Source organism: Micrasema longulum, unplaced genomic scaffold (assembly GCF_059751315.1).
Source record: "Micrasema longulum isolate JH-2025_06_02 unplaced genomic scaffold, ASM5975131v1 h1tg002094l, whole genome shotgun sequence".
Classification (NCBI taxonomy): domain Eukaryota; kingdom Metazoa; phylum Arthropoda; class Insecta; order Trichoptera; family Brachycentridae; genus Micrasema; species Micrasema longulum.
This window is the reverse complement of record NW_028279261.1, coordinates 118,759-138,699: the sequence shown is the minus strand read 5'-3', so window position 1 is coordinate 138,699 and position 19,941 is coordinate 118,759. Positions and strand designations below refer to the sequence as shown.

The window sequence follows — 19,941 nt, the reverse complement described above, 5'->3', positions numbered from 1 at the left end:
TATAATTTGTTTTTAAAAAGGTTTCCGAGATTTGTCCATTTTTGTTTTAATTGTGTTTAACTAAATGTATTTTTACCTGATAATCTTTAATTATATCTATCCCAGAATGAGTTAGCTAACTTATGGTAATACAATTATGTTTTGTACATTTTTGTATTTTGAAATAAAAAAATATGAACTAGTGACTTCGTTCAAAATAGTTCGTTTTTATAAAAATATATATTATTATTTTTTTCGTACATTTTCAAGAAACTTTGCCGTACAATTTGACGCTCTAATTTTTACAGCGCGCAAGAAAACATTTTTTCTATCCAATTTCCCGGAGGGCTGAAGTTCCTCATTGTGATGGATTGAAAATTGAAGTGTGAACTGTGAAACAGCGTGACTTGTGAAACAGAATGCCGAGGGTAAAAAGAAAGGAGAGTTGGAGGGGTAAAACGGTAAGAATAATTTATTGAAATTTTATAAACTGCCGTAATCCGGGGTGAATTTACGCCATAATAAGCGATGGTCGTAAATATTGTATAATCCTGCTCAACGTATCAATAATAAAATCAAACCCCTTAGAGTAAAAATTAGCTCAAGGGCTTCTCTAGAGAATAATCACTCTGGGTAAAACCAATTTATTTAAATGGAAGATAAATGTACATTTTCCGTCATCATCACCAAAGTACTGTCGAAACGACCCAAATTTTTATCGGACACGGAGCTATGAGAAGTTACCCATATAGGTTCAAATTAAGGAATGCTGACTATTGTCCATGCGATGATATTTCTTCACAGAGTATCGAACATCTGTTATTTCAGTGCCCATTTTTCAGTTTGCAACGCCATAATCTTGAAGCAGAATGCAGGAAAGATGGAATATCCTTAACAGATATCCACACTGTAGTTAAAAGTAATGATCACGCGCCATTGTTATTGAATTTGGTAATGCATTCAAAATAAAACAAGTTTATTGGATTATAATTCTACTTTATTTTTTACAAGATATACAAAGGGTATATTGTGACGCGTTTCGTCTTGTTAGGACATTTTCAAACAAACTAACTTAAATATTTACAAAGTTTCCTTATATACTAAAAATAATTGCTATTTTATGTTTGTGGATTTCTATACAAGCCAAAATATAAATTTTTAAGTCTTTTTAAGACAAATATTTTTAAATAATGGAAGGTTTTTCCCCAATATAACCAAAATATTCCTCTAATATACTATAGTATACCCTAATTGAATTTTAATTACTCTACTTATTTTGGCTTGTTGCTAAATACAGTTTTTTCCTACTTAGGTAGCTTCATTTTCAATCCGCCTTCGTATGTTTCTGATTATCAAAAAATAGCTGTAATAATATTTTTTCGGAAAAGGAATTTCGCAAAACAACCACAGTGAATATTTCGTCAACTTTCACAGGTGCACAGGTGATTCGGTGGGTACACAAAAATACAATAATCCATTATGTTTATTGTTGATGTAATCAAAAAACAATAAACAATGAACTGTGTCCAATACTTCTGGCCTTGTGCCACCATGCAGCACTGTTACTTAATATTGAATACTAATACTAATTTAGTCATCCAGCAAAACGATTCACCGTCAAAATTTAGAAATTTAAATTTATTTGTTTAAATTTATTTAAATATACTTAAAAAATATTTACAATTTGCTTTTTAATTTTTCTTATTTACTTTATATACCTAACGTTTTTCGTTATAACTTTTTTCAATGCATAATTTTATGCCTATAGTCCTTAAAATATAGCTGTGGGAAATCAATGTTCACCGATCATGTACCGAATCATGAAACTCTGTTTTCGAAAATTGATATAAAAACGCAGAAACAAGCCTATTATAGTGTGTCTAAGACAATTATTTACCAAAAAATACGACATTTTCATTTTTTTATGAACAACATCAAATGAATAATTTTTTTATTCGATCAATTTACATTGATCGATTTGTCCATCTCTATCGTTTTTGCAAAATGATGTAACCTTGTAAGAACGTCATTTATAAGTAGGTTTATATTAGTTTTTGTTTTTAGTTTTAAATTAACATATTACAACAGAGATGAAGAACATTTAAGAGAAGGTAATATAGATGTCCAGGCATCTACAGGGCTTCTGACCTATCAATGGCTGGTTTAAGTGGCCACTTTACACACTGTGTAACATTCACCATTCTGCCTATATGTAAAGTGGCCATTTAAACCAGCCATTGACAGGTCATAAGCCCTGTAGATGCCTGGACTTCTATATTACCTTCTCTTAAATGTTCTTCATCTCTGTTGTAATATGTTAATATAAACAGCTCCCCAGGGAGTTGAATCCAGTCCTTGTCTACAAAAATTTGGACAAACTCAAAATATTTAGTTTCAAAGCTGATTTCATATATTTATGTTGATTTATGTGTAAAGCATTGTATAAAAAAAAAAACAATTAACACTCCAGATGCGAAGGATTTTTCGTGTGTCAATATAAATAACTCCTTAGACGTTACTATATTTAAGGACTATAACTATTAATGTTACATTATATCCACGTTTTTATCTTTTTTATTGCGCAAAGTTTAACTTTTGATTTTGCATTGCACTATGCTTTTTTTATTTCTACATCCCTTTAAAAAAAAAATGTTTCTGTATATTTTAAAAATTATTACTATGTTTCTACTAATCTGTATTATTTTTGTAAGTGCACCTGAGCGTATTGTAAAATTAAATAAATTAATAAAATAAATAAGTTTTTTTTTTATTAAAAAATAAATATTTGCGTTTCTATGATTTATCCACATATTTCGTTTTAAGGGCCATTTTCAATGAGTTGGAAATAACTCACTATTAGAAAATGGGAATCAAGTTGGGATAGAGTGGGATTCGAACCACGGATTTTCGATCCGTGAATCTGAGACACTACAAGCCTATAATTTAATGTATATTACTACGTATTTAATTTTTTTAAATCAAAATATTAGGCGTTAAAATAAATTGTGAAAATGTTTGCTTTATAAGATATTGTGTTAAATGGGCACAACTTATGTTAGCACCCAGTACTTTGGTATTTTGACTAACATAAGTTGTGTCCGTTTAACATAATATCTTGTGTACGCAAATATAAAATAAAAATACTTTGTTTAAATCAAAATACTTCGTTTAAATCTAAATACATTGTGTAAATCTAAATACTTAGTTTAAATAAAAATACTTTGATGAAATCAAAATACTTTGTTTAAATGTAAATACTTAGTTTAAATCAAAATACTTTGTTGGAATCAAAATACTTTGTTTAAATCAAAATCCTTGTATTTGTTGGATTTGGTCATGCCATGTCTCCGTATTACGCGTGCGTGACAATAAGTTTTCATATCCGAGTATATCATTAACTATGGAGTTTTATCAAGAAATATCTACAAAAAAACATCAATACAATGAGGAAGTTCAGTGGTTTTTTTTTTGGATTTGTTAAAAGACTATTAAACTACGCCAATTTTTTTTTTTTCAATTTTTATATATCGTATTATTACCGCTAGGATTTTTTAAAGATTTGTGTTTCTGAAATAACTCCGCGTGTGACGTCAGAGGTTCTCTTCCGCTTATTCTCGATCAGTTCTGCCCATTGGTTCATTCACGGCAAGCAAACCGGAAATCTTTCATAACTTTCTTATCATTGGTTGATTCACATGAACCAGTGGCGTCGTTCAAAGTAGTCCGTTTTTATCAAAATGTTTTTTTTATATTTTAATTTTGCTCCAATTTTTACCGCGCGCAAGAAAACATTTATTGTATCCGATTTCCCGTAGGGCTGAAGTTCCTCGCTAAATCATTCTAGGGTCAAAGCACCAATGAATGACCGTTTAAGGTTCAGCTTGTAGCGAAATCCTTTATTTATTTATTAACGGACATTGTCCATGTATACAATTTATAAGGTTTAAATATTACAATAAAAGAATAGTTTAAAACATTTAAAAAAAAAGAAAGAAGCATTGACAAACATAAGGGACATCGAGACAAGATCTGGACTATTTATTTAGTGCTCGTTTAAATCGCTGTAAACTTAAACCAAAAAAGTCCAGATCTTGTCTTGAGTTAACAATACGACAAAGGCGGGTCATTGGAGAATTTAGGCCATAGTTTGTTCTATGCTGATCGATGAACAGTACTTCATTGTTTCTCAATCTACGAGTCGGAATATTGAATTTTACTTGTCCCAGTAATGATGGAACATCGATTATACCATTTAGTATGCCGAACATATATATGGAGTCAATATTAGTTTTACGTTTTTGTAGACTAGAAATATTTAACATTGACTCTATTTCAGCATAAGAATAATTATCTCTCTCTAGTCCAAGCATCCACGCTATTTTTCGAAGCAAGCGATGTTGGACTGATTCAATTTAAACAATTTAAATCGGGTTGTGGTCCTGTGGCTAGTGTCTCGGACTCAAGGACCAAAGGTCCGTGGTTCGAATCCCACTCTACCCCAACTTGATTCCATTTTCTAATAGTGAGTTATTTACAACTCGTTGAAAATGGCCCTCAAAATTAAATATTTGGGTAAATCATAAGAACGCAAATATTTCTTTAAAAAAAAAAAAAAAAGTGATTTATGCGATTGACATAGAATGGAGACCAGACCACGGAGGCATATTCTAGAAGAGGACGAACAGTTGAGCAATAAAGAGTTTTGATTGTACGGACATGAGTTAAATCAGAGGATATTCTGTTAATGAAGCCAAGTAATTTCAGTGATTTATTTACTGTATTATCTATATGCTCGTTGTATGTCAGTTTATAGTCCAAAACAACTCCTAAATCTTTGATGGACTTGACTACATATGGACATATTCAAAGAATTGCATAAGAAATAGCATCAAATAAAACATTTAACACATTTCCTTATAAAAACACTATCAATCTCAGAACAATAACGGGAAGACGCACTATTACCTTTTGACAACTCACACTACCCCAGAAAAAAATAATACTCAGATTTAGTTACATCATAACATTATAAAACACCCTAACACATTAGAATGTGGATATATTCAAAGAATTGCATAAGAAATAGCATCAAATAAAACGCTTGACACATTTCCTTATAAAAACACTATCAATCTCAGAACAATAACGGGAAAACGCACTATTACCTTTTGACAACTCACAGTTCAAAACTGATAGATTTGTTTCTTACCAAAAGATGTGTCCGCCTACTGCTTTTGTCACAGTTTCTAGTGTTAAAAGATTTTTGACTGGACACATGTAGCAATTCTTATTATATTGTGTTTTATTAACCAATGGTCATTTACTGGGGGGTGGTGCTTTACACATACAGTGGTGCCTCGCATAACGAACGCCTCGCACAGCGAACGCTGCACACAACGAACTTCCTTTTCGTTCATTTCACGATTCATACAACGAACTTCGCTTCACACAACGAACTTCGCTTCACACAACGAAGTCGCCCACTTCACACGATCACTGCCGATTTATTGCACCCTTCCGCGCAGGCAGTCGTTAGTCACTGAGCAGTACGCTTAACTTACGCACGTGTCGCAGCAATCGTTCATCATTACAACGAAGTCGCCCGATCTTCTACGATCACTGCCGATTAATTGCATCCTCCCGCGCAGGCAGTCGTTAGACTCGTTAGTCACTGCGTAGTACGCTTAACTTACGCACGTATCGCAAAAAAATCGCACGAAAATTATCCTTTTATCAAGGTGCAGTATTTGCCACCAAACACCACATCCATTCTCCAGCCAATGGATCAGCAAGTTATTGCGAACTTTAAAAAACTCTACACTAGAGCCCTCTTTAATAAGGTGTTTGAAGAATGCGAGTTTGGTGGAGACAATATGATTACCCGAATGTTTTGGAAGGAGAAATTTGATATCCTTTTGGCAATACGACTTATACAGAAGGCCTGGGAAGAAGTGTCACAAAGGACCCTCATTTCTGCTTGGAAGATGCTTGTGCCTTCGTGGATTCAAGAAGAAGCAGTAGTTGATGACACAGAAGTGGTGAAGGACATCATCACAGTGGCCCAAAGGTTAGAATTAGAGGTAGAGGAAGAGGATGTAGAGGAGCTTATTGAGGAACACAAAGAAGAGCTGACAGCTGAAGAGCTCCAAACACTTCTGGCCCAACAACAGGACAATGCTCAAAGGGAAGCGTCATCTGATAACGAGGAGCAAAAATCAAACAATCAACCAATTCCAACTGCTGACATCAAGAACATCCTGGTCAAATGGAAAGCAGTTCAGGAGTTTACCAATGCCCACTATCCGGATTCCGCTGAAGCAAACAGGATCAACGACCTGTACTCCGATACTCTTGTCCGTTATTTCCGGCAGATGTTGAAGAAAAGAGAGAAACAAACGACTTTGGACAGGTTTTTCACTGCACCATCGGCCAAAAAGCGGAAAATGGATGAAGATGTGCAAGATTCGATTATTTCTTAAAATTAAAAAATGTGTGTTTTTTTCATTATGTTTTTAGATGTATCTAAATAAAAATAATAACAAAAAATTTATCTTTTTTTTATGTCATCTTACCATATTTTATGCTACAGAACGAATTATTTTTTTTAACATGTATTGTTATGGGAAAACGCGTTTCACATAACGAACTTTTCGCATAACGAACTTGCTCCTGGAACGAATTAAGTTCGTTGTGTGAGGCACCACTGTACAAACATTTGGATGTTTACCAGGCTCACCGACGCGACGGCACTGTATTGAAAATATTATGAATAAGTCAATAATGTTGCATACGACGTTCTTCCGAGTAGTGTCGGTTACTATTTATAGTATGTGACGATTTCGCTAATCGATTCGAACAAACCACATGTTATTTTTTTATAATGTACTAATTTTCTACGTATGAAAAATATTGCAATTTCTTTAGTATTTTTTATAGGCGCGGTGAATCGGACGCGTGTGCATAGTATACTATGTTCATTATTTGGGCAGTGTTTGTGGTTGCAATTATGTTGGCAATAATGCAATTTGTGATTTCAAGTGTATATTGATGCAGTGATAAACTCATAATATTTTATTTTTATTATTTATGCAAACGTATAAAATAAACTAAATCTAGATCGCGCCAAACAAAAAAATAATTATCGTTTATCGGCGCGTTTCTAATACAATTATTAAAAAAAGGAAATTATCATAAACAAAAAATAGAACAACAGATACTACGAATTTAATAAAAATAAATGAAATGGATTTTTTTTTAAATATTTTATTTCCAAAATCAATATGAATATGATGGCGAAATATTTACATAATTTAAAAAATAAAATTGTTAAAAAATATGTCCCCACAAAAACGCAACATGTTTGGCCTTGACAATTGTGACGTCGAAATTCGTGACGATGTTCTATTTAAATTTAAACGGTCACAAAGTTCAAAATTTAACCGAATCGTGACGTATTAGAGGCGCGCCAATGCGGCGAACCGTTTTAGCGGGAATTAAAAATTATTAATTTAAAAATATTTTTTATGCTACTACCATGGTATTAAGAACAGTCCATAAGGAGCGTAGAATCATATTAGAATACATAGGACTGTGTCCAATAATCCCCCCACTATGCCCCACGAAAGTGGGCATTCGTGATGTCGCCGCGTAATGTTGCACGATGGGAATAAATATAATCATAATGCAAATGTAAAGTTGAAAAAAAGCAATCTGTTAATTTCTCTAAAATTTTATTGTGCACGCGGAAACATTGATTGACACAACAGAGTGGATAAGTAAATGGTCATTTAATGAGAGTAATTGAATTTATGAACTTTGAACTTAAAATATAAAACAAATTTTAATTTACATAAAACATATATATTTATATCATGTTAAATAATATTTGATGTTTTAAAGATAACGTCAGTAAAATGTTCACCGCAGAGTTGTTTAATCCGAGGTCCAATTTTCATTACTTCTCTCATCAGATGAGCAAAGTAGGGTAAAAAAATTACTACCCTGGCAACACTAACGAAATATCAATTTCGTTTCTTCGACAATCTGACAGATGAAAAAATAATTCAATTTTTAATTAATGCATTTGCTACATACACATTCATTTGCTAATTACATATGAAATGTGATCCCACCCTGTTTCTTTAAGATCCTAGCAGTATTTCTACACTTTAAGAGGACACAACACGGCATAGTTGAATTCTAATCAGGAGTTGCGTACTGAGCGACGTCTACAAGAAAACTAATGGGACAAAACGTAAACCTACTCATTTATGAGTAGTTTAGTCGCCTTCTGTTTGATGTGCGTATGCGGTTTCTGGACTATTCTTAATTCTACGGCTGCTACTTTGTATAAATTTTTTTTTTCTTACTCGGCTGTATTTTATAGACTATTAATTTAAAATTGTAAAAAAAGATGATATTTCTCTATTGACCACATTTTTACCCTTTGAGGTCTTGATGTTTGATGCGGCGCAGAGTGGTTTTATGAATAGGCATTCGTTTTTCTGTCAAACAACTTTCCTTTGTCTTTTTTAAATTTTAATAGTATAATTATACATTTTTACAATTAAAAAAAAATCACTTGTTATATTTTTACTAAAACTAAAATCCCACCAAGCCACTTTCTGTAGCTTGTTGGTGAAGATATATTTATGCTAACTTAATAATATTATTTACATTTATACAAGCAATGAATAACAGATAAAAATTAACAGCCGGAAAGATCAGAATAAACATGTTTTTACAAATAATAATATAATTTATTTTTTTTTAAATACAAGAAAATATATGAAAAATTAAAATATTTACACATAAGCTACTATTCATATATAAAGTTTTGATCGAGTAGCCACTCTCTTATTTTGCTCTTGTTACAATGTGAGTTAAATTTAAGTTCTTTTGGTAATAAATTAAAAATACTAGGTACTAAATATTTGAGAGTTCTATTTCCATACTTATTACATAGTTTTGGTACTACCAAGCCATCATTATACGTGAAGCGGGTATTATGGTTATGTTTGAGAGGAAACTTGAATGTAATACTATTAAATTGTTCCAAAATGATGCAAAGCCACAGTAGTCCTCGAACAGCCAGAGTTTTGATTGTTTTGTACAGGAGATCATTATTACTTCTTTGTTCGTAAATCTCTGCAGGTACAATTCTCTTTACTATAGAGTACTGTAGATCCTGGATCATTTTAATTCTCACCGGAAATTGAACCCGGAACCTTTCGTGTGTAAGTCAAACGTCTTAGCCATTACGTCTTAGAGGCCGCCAGTCGTCATATTATTATTTTATCGACGTCATAACTTAATATATCGACTGACTCACCACGGCGTAGCTTCTTTGATAGGGTCAAGTTGTAAATATGCGCGATAAATCACCTTCGTTGCAAAATAGATTCGATCATCGCTTAAAACAGTGCTCGGCAACCTTTTCTTACCTACGACACACCGAAGTTCTTCCTAGAATTCCGCGGCACATCAAAAGCTAAAATATACAATATACATATAGATATTAAATTGATACAAAATTTTACAATAAATTTTTATTTTTTATTTGATAATAATACGTACATAAAAACTATATTACAAGGGGGGATTGAAAATGAAGCTACCTAGGTAGGAAAAAAACTTTTTTTTTTCAAAAATCATTTATTTCTCGACATAGTCTTCTTTTACTTCGACACACTTAGTAAGACGATATTCCAACCTTTTTTACGATCTGAATAATACAATTTCGGGAACTTCTCAAAATACGCGTTAGTTTCGGTAATCACTTCTTCGTTTGAGCTGAATCTTTTTCCTGCGAGCCATTTTTTCAAGTTTGGAAAAAGGAAAAAGTCACTAGGAGCGAAATCTAGACTATCAGGTGGATGATCAACCAATTCGAAGTGTATTCCACGTAATTTTAGAATCGTATCTAATGCTGTGTGAACCGGTGCGTTGTCTCGAAGAGTACTTTTTTCTTCATTAAATGTGGTCATTTTTCCTTAATTGCATCATTCAATTGATCCAATAATGCACGATAATACTTTCCTGTGATTGTGGATCCTTTTTCAAGATAATCAATGAGCAATATTCCGAGTGCATCCCAAAATACAGTGGCCATAACCTTGCAAGCCGATTTCACTGCCTTTGCCTTCTTCGGAGCACTTCCACCAGCGTCCACCCATTGTTTCGATTGATTTTTGGTTTCAGGTGTATAGTGGCGCACCCACGTTTCATCAGCAGTTATTAATCGACGCCAAAAATCAACAGGATTACGCTTTATCATGGCCAAACACTGCTGTGAAGTAGTCTATCGAACTCGTTTTTGTTCGACACTGAGCAAACGCGGCACACATCTTGCCGATAGCTTTTGCGTATGCAAATGTTCATGCAAAATGTTGAACACACGTTCATATGAGATGTTTACCATTTCAACAATCTCACGCATCTTCACTCGGCGATCATTCATAACTATATCGATGATTTTCTTGATATTTTCTTTAATAACCACCTTATTTGGCCTTCCTGTTGATGGTATTGTTTCAGTGCTTGTTCGGCCGCGTTTAAATTCAGCAATCAAATATTTTACCATGTAATCTGACGGAGCAGACTCACCATAATGTTTATCGAGCTTTTCTTTTGTCTCTTTCGCCGTTTTCCCTTTCAACTAATAGTGTTTAATCACTGCACGAAATTCGCCCTTTTCCATTTTTCTAGAAACACAAAAGTTGTTTACTTCAAACGACTACAACAAATAAACTAATCGATAAATTTGGGTGACATTTTAACAGCTGCCGTTTGACAAATCGCAATTTGGAAAAAAAAATGTGTTTGTGCTGCCACCTAGCGCTAGGTAGCTTCATTTTCAATCCGCCCTCGTAATGACGGCACGTTAAGGCTTCACTTCGCCGAAGTTCCATTAAATGTTCTCTAGATTTCCGTAAGTAAACGTTTGGGATTGGTAATGAAGCTATCTAGCGCTGGATGGCAGCACAAACACAAAAAAGATTTATTTTTTCCATATTATTATTTATATTTTCATGTATTTCATTGCTTTATATTTGTTTTATTATATATCTCACTATATTATTTATGTTTAAGTAACATGTATTCTTGGCACATATATATACTTTATATTTGTACAATAACGATTTTAAATGTCTTACATTTGATTAGCTAGGCATTTATAATTAAGTAGTTTAAATTTTTCTTTTTTATGTTATTGTTTTATTAGGATAGGACTACTTATGCTCTAAAGATAGAAAATATCCATCTTAGAACAGGCTGTGCCATGTTAGATGGAGACCATAAACAGAGAACACTCCGTTTTTATTTTACATTAATTGGTTTTATATAGATTCTCTGTTATTAAGTATGTATATTATTTTTTTTAATGAATTTATAAATAAATAAACAAATAAGCCCTGTAGATGCCTAGACTTCTATATTACCTTCTCTAAAATGTTAATTTCATATTTTTTTTCATTTCATTTATTTATTCAGATATTTAGAACATTACAGAAAAAAGACCCAATTCATTCTAAATACAATAATATATCACAAATTACAGTAGATAGTTATGTTATTAAAATAATATATCAAAATGTAAAAAGAAAAATTAAAAGTTAGAAAGTACTTTCGTAAGGGAAGGCCCACTGCCGTGAAATATGTCGACATCCGAGGCGATGCGATTAAGTAGCAAGATTGCTCTACCAACTGGCATAACCATTGGCAGGTTGGTTCTGCATCGCGGTAGGTAAAACAATCGATGCTGTCTTTGTCGAAGATAGTTATCAGGTACGAACAGACCTACATCCATCAGAATTTCTGAGTTATGTATGCGACCACCGATCACCTGGAAAAAGTGAACACCCAAATGAACGTCCCTCCTCCTCCATAATGACCGATAGCCTAGCATCCCCAGTAAAAAGTCGGTTGGGAAGAGCCAAGGATAATATCCACACTCGTTTAGGTACAGATAGAGCAGAAATTTTTTCTGCACTCTCTCCACCATCAAAGAGTATCGAGCCTCATGTGGCGACCAAATAATGGAACTAAACTCCAAACGACTTCTTACCAAGGAATTATACAATGTCCTCATAATCTGAGTGTTAGAAAAGATCTTGGCATTTCTAAGAACAAAACCAAGCATTTTACGGGAGTCATTACATATAATATCAGTTAATATATATCATTTATTTATTTATTTAATTTTGCAATACGCCCAAGGGGCATTTACAAAAAATATACAGTTAAGTACAAACATAGTGAGTAAAAAATTAAAAGATAAACAATGCTTTTTTGTATACATTTAGAAACAATAAGAAGCATACTGCCATGCAAAATAAAAAGTGAAACTTTACATAGTAAAAAAGAAAAAAAAGAAATAAATGGATATAATAAAAGTAATTGAATTAAAAAGTAAATTGTAAATAACTTGTAAAGAATTCAAACAAAAAAATAAATACATTTTCATATACTTATAAGTATAAAAAAATGGTATCAACAAATTACTGTTAAAAACAAATAATGAAAATTAGTTAACAGTAAGTATATATGTGAAAATAATATAATATACGGTACACAAAAATATTTGATAAATTAATATCAGAAAGAGATAAGATAATAGTTAGTTAGATTTAGTTAGAATGTTGTCTTATTTGACCGCGTCACACCTGTATCGGCTCAAGGCACACCGGTTGCGGAGCACTGGCTTGAAATATTCATTTTGTACCCGAGTTGTGTCAGTTTTATTCATTTATAATATTAGTATGGATTAATATTTGTTTCCAATTAATTGTTTTGTCATCTTCATTGTACTGGTGACTAGATCACTAGAGTCACAAGTGCAGTGATGGTACAGTATGCCCACTCTGCCAATATTTGGCACCGACTCACATCCGGCATGTGCTCGTAACGTTTATTTTGGAAATCTTTTCTTTATACATCGTGATTTGTTTGTTTATTTCAAACCTTTTATACGGTCGAAAATATGATACAGGTTGGCGTATAAAAAGTACACCCAACGCATCAACCGGTCCAAAGAATAATTGGGTGTTAACTCTGCCTTCCCGGTGACATGCAGCTATAGTCCTTAAAATATAGCTGTCAATATAGATAGATGTGTCAATAGAATGCGGGTTACCTTTCTTTTTTTTTACCTTCAATCCGTCAGCGCTTAGAATTTTCTTGGGTTATCCCCGATCACTGGACTATGCAGTTTTTATCAGGCCATGGTAAATTTAATCAATTTTTTTTGTTTTTAATATTGTTGACTCCCCTTCGTGCTGCTGCGGATATCCTAACCAATCTTCTGAACACATTTTGTGGTCTTGTCCCTTTCCCCTTCTCTACTACTACTACTACTACCATCACGCCATTTCCCCGTAGGGGTAGGCAGAGAGAATGGACCGCCACACACGTCTATCCTGGCATACAATCCTAGCCTCTTTCACATTCATACATCTTGTCGTACATGCCCTTCGGTTCTGTCTGCTTTTGACATGACCAGGCTTAAGATTTTGGTTTATCTGATCATGCCACGTCTTCCTTGGTCGTCCTCGTCTAACGTTGCCGTTCATTTTCGCCATATATACTTGTTTTACCATTCTTTCGTCGTCCATTCGTTCTACGTGACCAAACCATCTCAGAGACCTTTTGTTAATCTTATTAATTATACTTGTCTCAGATTTACACTCTCGTCTGATTTCAACATTCATCTAAGAGATCGCATTTCAACCGCGTTCACTCGGCTTTCATCCTTCCTCTGCCTGTTCCATGTTTCACTTCCATACATAAGTGTTGGGACTAAAACTCCGTTGTGCACTGCCAGTTTAGCTTCGATTGACATATTTTTATTAGAAATTACTGTGCTTAGTGCTCCGTTCATTTTGTTGCCCGCATTCTTTCAACATCTTTTTCTACTCTTCCTTCTCTTTGATTACCGAATGGACCTTCTCGCTACTATCCGTGGCCCTGTTATAGGTCCTGTCGGATATACAGATCTGGTGGCTTCCAAAAAGAATTTCGAGGCTTTTAAAAAGTTTTGTAATCATTTCGACGAACTGATCATGTCCAATCAATTTAATCCCAGTCAGTGAAGAATTCATTTCCCTCTTTTCTCAATCCAATGAAGTACATATCATGTACGTCTGGATTACCTTCTTTCAGCACAAAGATGCTAAGGCTACTAGATTTCAGAGAGCTCCTTCGGGCAGCTTTTCTCGTTTGACAATGAGCAAATTTTCCGTGTATATGGGCACCGCCAAGTAGACATGTCCTCAGATGCGGTGTGCGGTATGTGGTGCGGTATGTGGTATGTGGTGGCAAGCTGTCAAACTAATTTCATTAGTGATGGGAAATTACTGATCACTGTTCAAATCGATTTTATCAGTTATTTCATACAATCATAAAACTGTTTCCGAAAATTGATATAAAAGACGCAAAAACAAGCCTATTATAGTGTGTTTAACACAATTATTCACCAAAAAATGAGACATTTATACTTTTTTCATGAACAACATCAAATGAATTATTTTTTTATTCTATTAATTTACATTGATCAATTTGCCCCATCTCTAACGTTTTTGCAAAATGATGTAACCTTGTAAGAACGTCGTTAATAATTAGGTTAATTTTAGTTTTCTTTTAGTTTTAACGCTGATTTTATGTATTAATAATGATTTATGTTTCAAGCATTGTATTAAAAAATAAATTAACACGCCAGATACAAATGATTTTTCGTGTGTCAATATAAATAACTCCTTTGACGTTACTACAAAGTTAGGTCGTCACTTTTTCTGACAGCTGTCATTCTATTCATGTTACATTTTAAGGACTATAGTGAACTTTTTAATATATTTTTTATTTAGTCTTAAAATAATACAAACATAATATATGAATGTCCGTATATCTGTACCTCAGAGGCAGACGAATGCAAATCATAACGTCAAAAACGGCCGCGTCGAGCGCCACATGTCTTGCGAGTCATATGTCAAAAGTATCATCTCAAAGAAAAATAGTCCTTGAGAAATAATGTTTGAAACACTGTTTTCTAAATCGAGAATCTTCATAAAATTTGTGTTATCTGCAAGTTTACTCTAGGAGAAAATCCCGCCACTGGTTTAAGATGTTTAAAATATAGTACACTTATTTGTATGAAGAAATAAGCTGGAGTTCCTTGGCTCATTTCTGGCGATTTATTAATATTTTCATATATATTTGGAGAAAAATACAAATGGCGGCAATTGTTCATAAAAAAAGTAATTATTTGATTGTTTTTCTGTAAATAAAGTTACCGTAAAAAGTTATTATGGATAGTCAAATATTTATTTATTTTGTTCATTAACGCCCAAAAGGCATTTACAAAAAATAAAATACATGCTAACATACTAAATAATACAGAATATACAGAAAAAATATGTGAAATTAATTAGAAAGGATATAATAAAAAGTTTTACAAAGTAAAAAAAAAAACAATAATAACAAAGGTATGCAAAAAAAAACAGTGAGCATATAAACAAAAAAATGCAAAGATAAAATGCAAAGATATATAATGGTAAGCTGCGCATAATCGCTTCTATACACGGTTCGCCCCTGATAGATATTTACATAAAATTTACTCTTAAAAGCCCGCTAAAAATTCCCCCTAGAAAACTGGGCTTTAATGTCTGTTTACTATCTATTTTTTAAAATTTATATAAATAATGAAGTAATTTTGGCCTGTTATACCAAAATATGAATTTTTTATTTAAATATAATAGATTTTATATATCAAGTCTTGTATTCCATGTAGATTTATGTGACATCATAGGTTCACAAGAGTTAAATAATAAAATAATATTATGAGTTGTCATACTGTATTCACGTGGTTGATAATATTATGACTGTGCTAACATTACGCTGATGTCATACAATCTGTTCTGGAGGGAAAAGTGTACCGGATAATGTATGCAGTTTATAATGTTGTAAGTTTCTTTCATTTTTATTTATTTATATTTATCGTTTCGTTTTGTTCCTGGGAAAACAATTTTTACAGCACAAAATCAAAGAGAGCTGGGCAGTAAAGTCGCCATCCATTGTACGAGGTTTTTATAATTTTAATCCCGCCAAGAAGGCTGTTTGATGACTGGTATTCATTTGTCGTGCAATCAAATATAAGCCTTAAAATCCGGAAAATAAGGCAAACTTTTCTTGAAGATTTCCATGTACTGATCTCAGCTCCGACAGTTAGCGGGAATCAAGATTTATAGCCTATATCTGAGCTTTGACATTCGAGGAGTTAGAGTCTATTTTTGAATAAATTCACTCTTATTGTTGTGAATTTATAACCCAATGTCCTCAAGGGTTAGTTTCCATTAAATCCTAATTGGTTATTTATTTATTTATTATTAATAAGAGTATTAACTCCCTTACAGATTCAAAAACTATTCTTACTCAAATGAAAGACATAACCCCAACAATACAACACATACAAATAATACTAGATCCTCAACACAAAGACAACTTAAACAAATACAAACTAATACCACTTTCGGACAAAGGGATTTTAAGTATTATTCAATTAAAATCTATAACCTACTTCAAATGCCTATTAAAAAAAATAGAAATGAGAAAATGTTCAAAAAGGCTTTAAAAAATGGATAGTGGAGCTAGGTAGTAGAAGTAAAATGGATTGTCTCATTCACCCAAACCAATATTGAATCAACTGCTCTACAAATGTAAAGTTCATATTATGTTTTTGTTATTTTATTGCCTAATGGTTATTTATTTATTAATTTATTTATTTATTTATTAATGAAATCATACAGTCTTTATATAAACAACAAGGTACAAAATAACAATTTTAAAAAGTAAGACCAATTACAGATTTCACACTAATGAATGCAGGAGGAGAGGGGAAAAATAATTTAATTCTAAAAAAGTAAAAATAAAAATATTACATAAAAAGTTCATATAAAGGAGAAGACATTGTAAAGCTACTCTACTTTCCTCCCTCTCTCTCTGCTTCCATGAACATTTCAATTTAATTGTAAAAAAAAAAAAAATCACAAGTAACAATAAATTATTCGATGCAGGTAGTAGATGTAGGTAAGTATAAATTAAGAGTTAAATTAAATTATTAAAATTAAAAGTAAAAGTTAAAATTAAAATGAAAAGTTTAAATTAAAATTAATAATAATTGTGTGTGTTGTATTGTTGGGGTTATGTCTTTCATTTGAGTAAGAATAGTTTTTGAATCTGTAAGAGAGTCAATACCCCTTAAAAACAATTTTTAGCGTATAATTGCTTTGGTTTCATAAGTTGTGATTTGTGGAATATTTCTTCAGTAGATGTTTGTATCGAGACTCTTTAAGTTTTATTTTAATAATGGATTTTTGTGCAACAAATACATTATTTAAAACTGTGTCACTCGCACCACCCTATCCGATTATACAATACTCCAAAATTGATTGGCACAATGCAAAATATTTTTTTTAAAGTTTATTATATTATATTATTAATATTTCAAGTCCTAACTTTATCAACAATGCTTTGAGTATCTCCAAATATTTATAGACATGTTGGATTTGCACTTTCAATGCGTAGATATGGGTATCGAGGGGTACTAGACTCGTCAGTACAAACCGATGATGCAAACTTACATCAAAACTTGAATGTGGGGGAAGGATCGGTAGTGTATCTTCGACTTTGACGTCATAATGAAGTATGTCACTTTAGTGCGTAGACATGTGTAATAACTCAATTTATTTTTTACATTGGTAACATTTTACGGCTAGATGCTCTTGTATGTTAATAGGGCAGCATCTAGCTAGTCTAGCCACTGCATCTAGCCACTCGGTTCCGAAACTGACAGTTAGGTCAGAATTTGATTCGACTTCAAAATGAACTTATTTCTCTTTCATATAGGCTTTTAAGAAAAAAGTGCCAACCTCAAAACGATTAAAAATTTTAATAAATCATAATTAAAGGAAAATTTTCTCGGTGGAACAAAATTTTTGACACTGTTTTTTTATTTATTTTTTATTTATTTACAATTTTAAAAACCCGTTAGGGTTACATTAGAAATTTAATATTGTTTAGTTATTTTATGTCTCGTCTAGTCTAGTTAGTTCAGTCATCATGTGCTTTTTCAGATTGATTTTAAATTTGTCTCCATTAAAAGTTTTCAAGTAGTAAGGTAGGTCGTTGTAGTGTTTAAGTCCATTATGTAGTATTTTTGACTGTCCTGTGTTTGTCATTGCTTTTTCAATACGATAGTGTTTTTGTTGTCTGGTGTTATATTTGTGTATGTCAGCATTTTTGACCAATATTATGTCGTCGTCTTGTATGTTTCCCAGTGTTATTTTGTGCACGTTTGTGCGTGGATAAACGTATCGAGGGGTTCTAGACCCGTCGGTATAAACCGTCGGTAAACCGTGGGGAAATTGTGAAAAAATCATCCTGTTTTGTTGTCTCATTACCGTTCTATTTATAATCCACAAAGTGTTCTATTTTCGATTGTCATACTGGAACACAATTCTGTTTGTGGTTTTGCAAATCATTCTTGCATAAAACGTTCGAGTGGTTCTGTTAAAAACAAATAAACAAAGTTTCAATTTCAAGTTTACAGTGTGTGTTTTGTTTTAAAATTGTTCAAAATGGACGGATTGAAAGCCGTGGAAAATTTCATCAGAGAAAAATCGCCATTTCATGTAAAAACATTATATTGTTTGTGTCTGCTGTGTGAATTTGTGCAAATTACGCTTTTGAAAAGAGAGATTAGATTTATTTCAACAGAGGGGGAAAACGTTATCGAGAAGGGAATATGGACTTCTAGGTATTTGCAGGGCTAATGGCTTGTCATTGGCTGGTTTAAGTGGCCACTTTACACACTTAACACACTAAAACATCCACATTTCCTCAACTCTTCCATATGTTGACTGTTGTGAAGTAAAGGAGCTGAAACCTCTACTATGTGGGTGAGATTCATCGGCCTGAACCAAATCACCTACTAGGCAACGCCTGACACGTCAATATTCCCTTCTCAATAATGTTTTCCCCCTGTGTTGAATTAAATTTAAATATTAATAACTCCCTAAAGAGGAAATCCAGCCAGTCTGCAACCATTTGGACATTGTTGAAGAGAGATTATCGCTTACCTGAAATCGTATTTTAACAAGGTTTTTTGTTGCATAATTAAAATGACTAAGTTTTTGTGATTTTTTTATTTATTTGTTAATAGACTGTGTATTTTATTATTATTTTTTATTTCTGAAATTAATTCGCCTGTGACGTATTAATTTCTCTTCCGCTTCTTCTTGCTCAGTTATGCTGATTTAACCTTTTATAGGGCAAATTAATTATTTTATAATTTGAATTTCAAATGTTGTATTTAATTAAAATACTTATTGCCCACATAAAATAAATTCGATAAAAAAATTTTGATTTTCAGAAAAACAAAATTTTTCATCGTTCGATATATTGACCAATGATTGTTTAGAGTCATGTTAGAAAATAAATTTATATTATAAAAATACACAGATATTATTTACAAAATTTTATTATAGAATTACGAACACAAGTCATCACATTTTATCATTTTTAATCAGTAATTACATTTTTTACAACCGTTTTGACAACGGCATAAATACATGGATTTGTAGGTAACCGCGCCAACTTCACGCAGTAGGAACAATAATTTATAGTCCTTAAAATATAGCTTTATTAAAAGGACAGCTGTCAAACTAATGTTACTAGTGATGAAAAATTATTGATCACTGTACCGATCAAATCGATTTTATCCGTTTTTTCATGCAAACATGAGACTCTGTTTCCGAAAATTGATATAGAAACGGAAAAACAAGCCTATTATAGTGTGTTTAAGACAATTATTTACAAAAAAATAAAACATTAAATACTTTTTTTCATGAATAACAACAAATGAACTCTTTTTTATTTGATCGATTTACGTTGATCAATTTGTCTCATCTC

General features: G+C 32.4%; 1 protein-coding gene across 5 annotated transcripts in view; it reads left to right on the top strand.

The window, feature by feature from the left end:
* The window catches only part of LOC148273049 (protein diaphanous-like), a 93,715-nt gene that overhangs the window by 14,296 nt on the left and 59,478 nt on the right, over positions 1–19,941 (top strand). Inside the window, exons 1-2 of one of the 5 annotated variants that reach the window (XM_088239213.1) lie at positions 6,902–7,031; positions 15,764–15,935. The exons of 1 other annotated variant lie outside the window; for it this stretch is intronic. In XM_088239213.1, the coding sequence (XP_088095339.1) occupies positions 15,915–15,935 (21 nt within the window). In that variant the 5' untranslated portion in view covers positions 6,902–7,031; positions 15,764–15,914. Of the gene's footprint in view, positions 1–6,901; positions 7,032–15,763; positions 15,936–19,941 lie in introns of those variants that run through there. 3 more of the 5 variants (XM_088239212.1, XM_088239214.1, XM_088239215.1) reach the window with 3 other exon arrangements.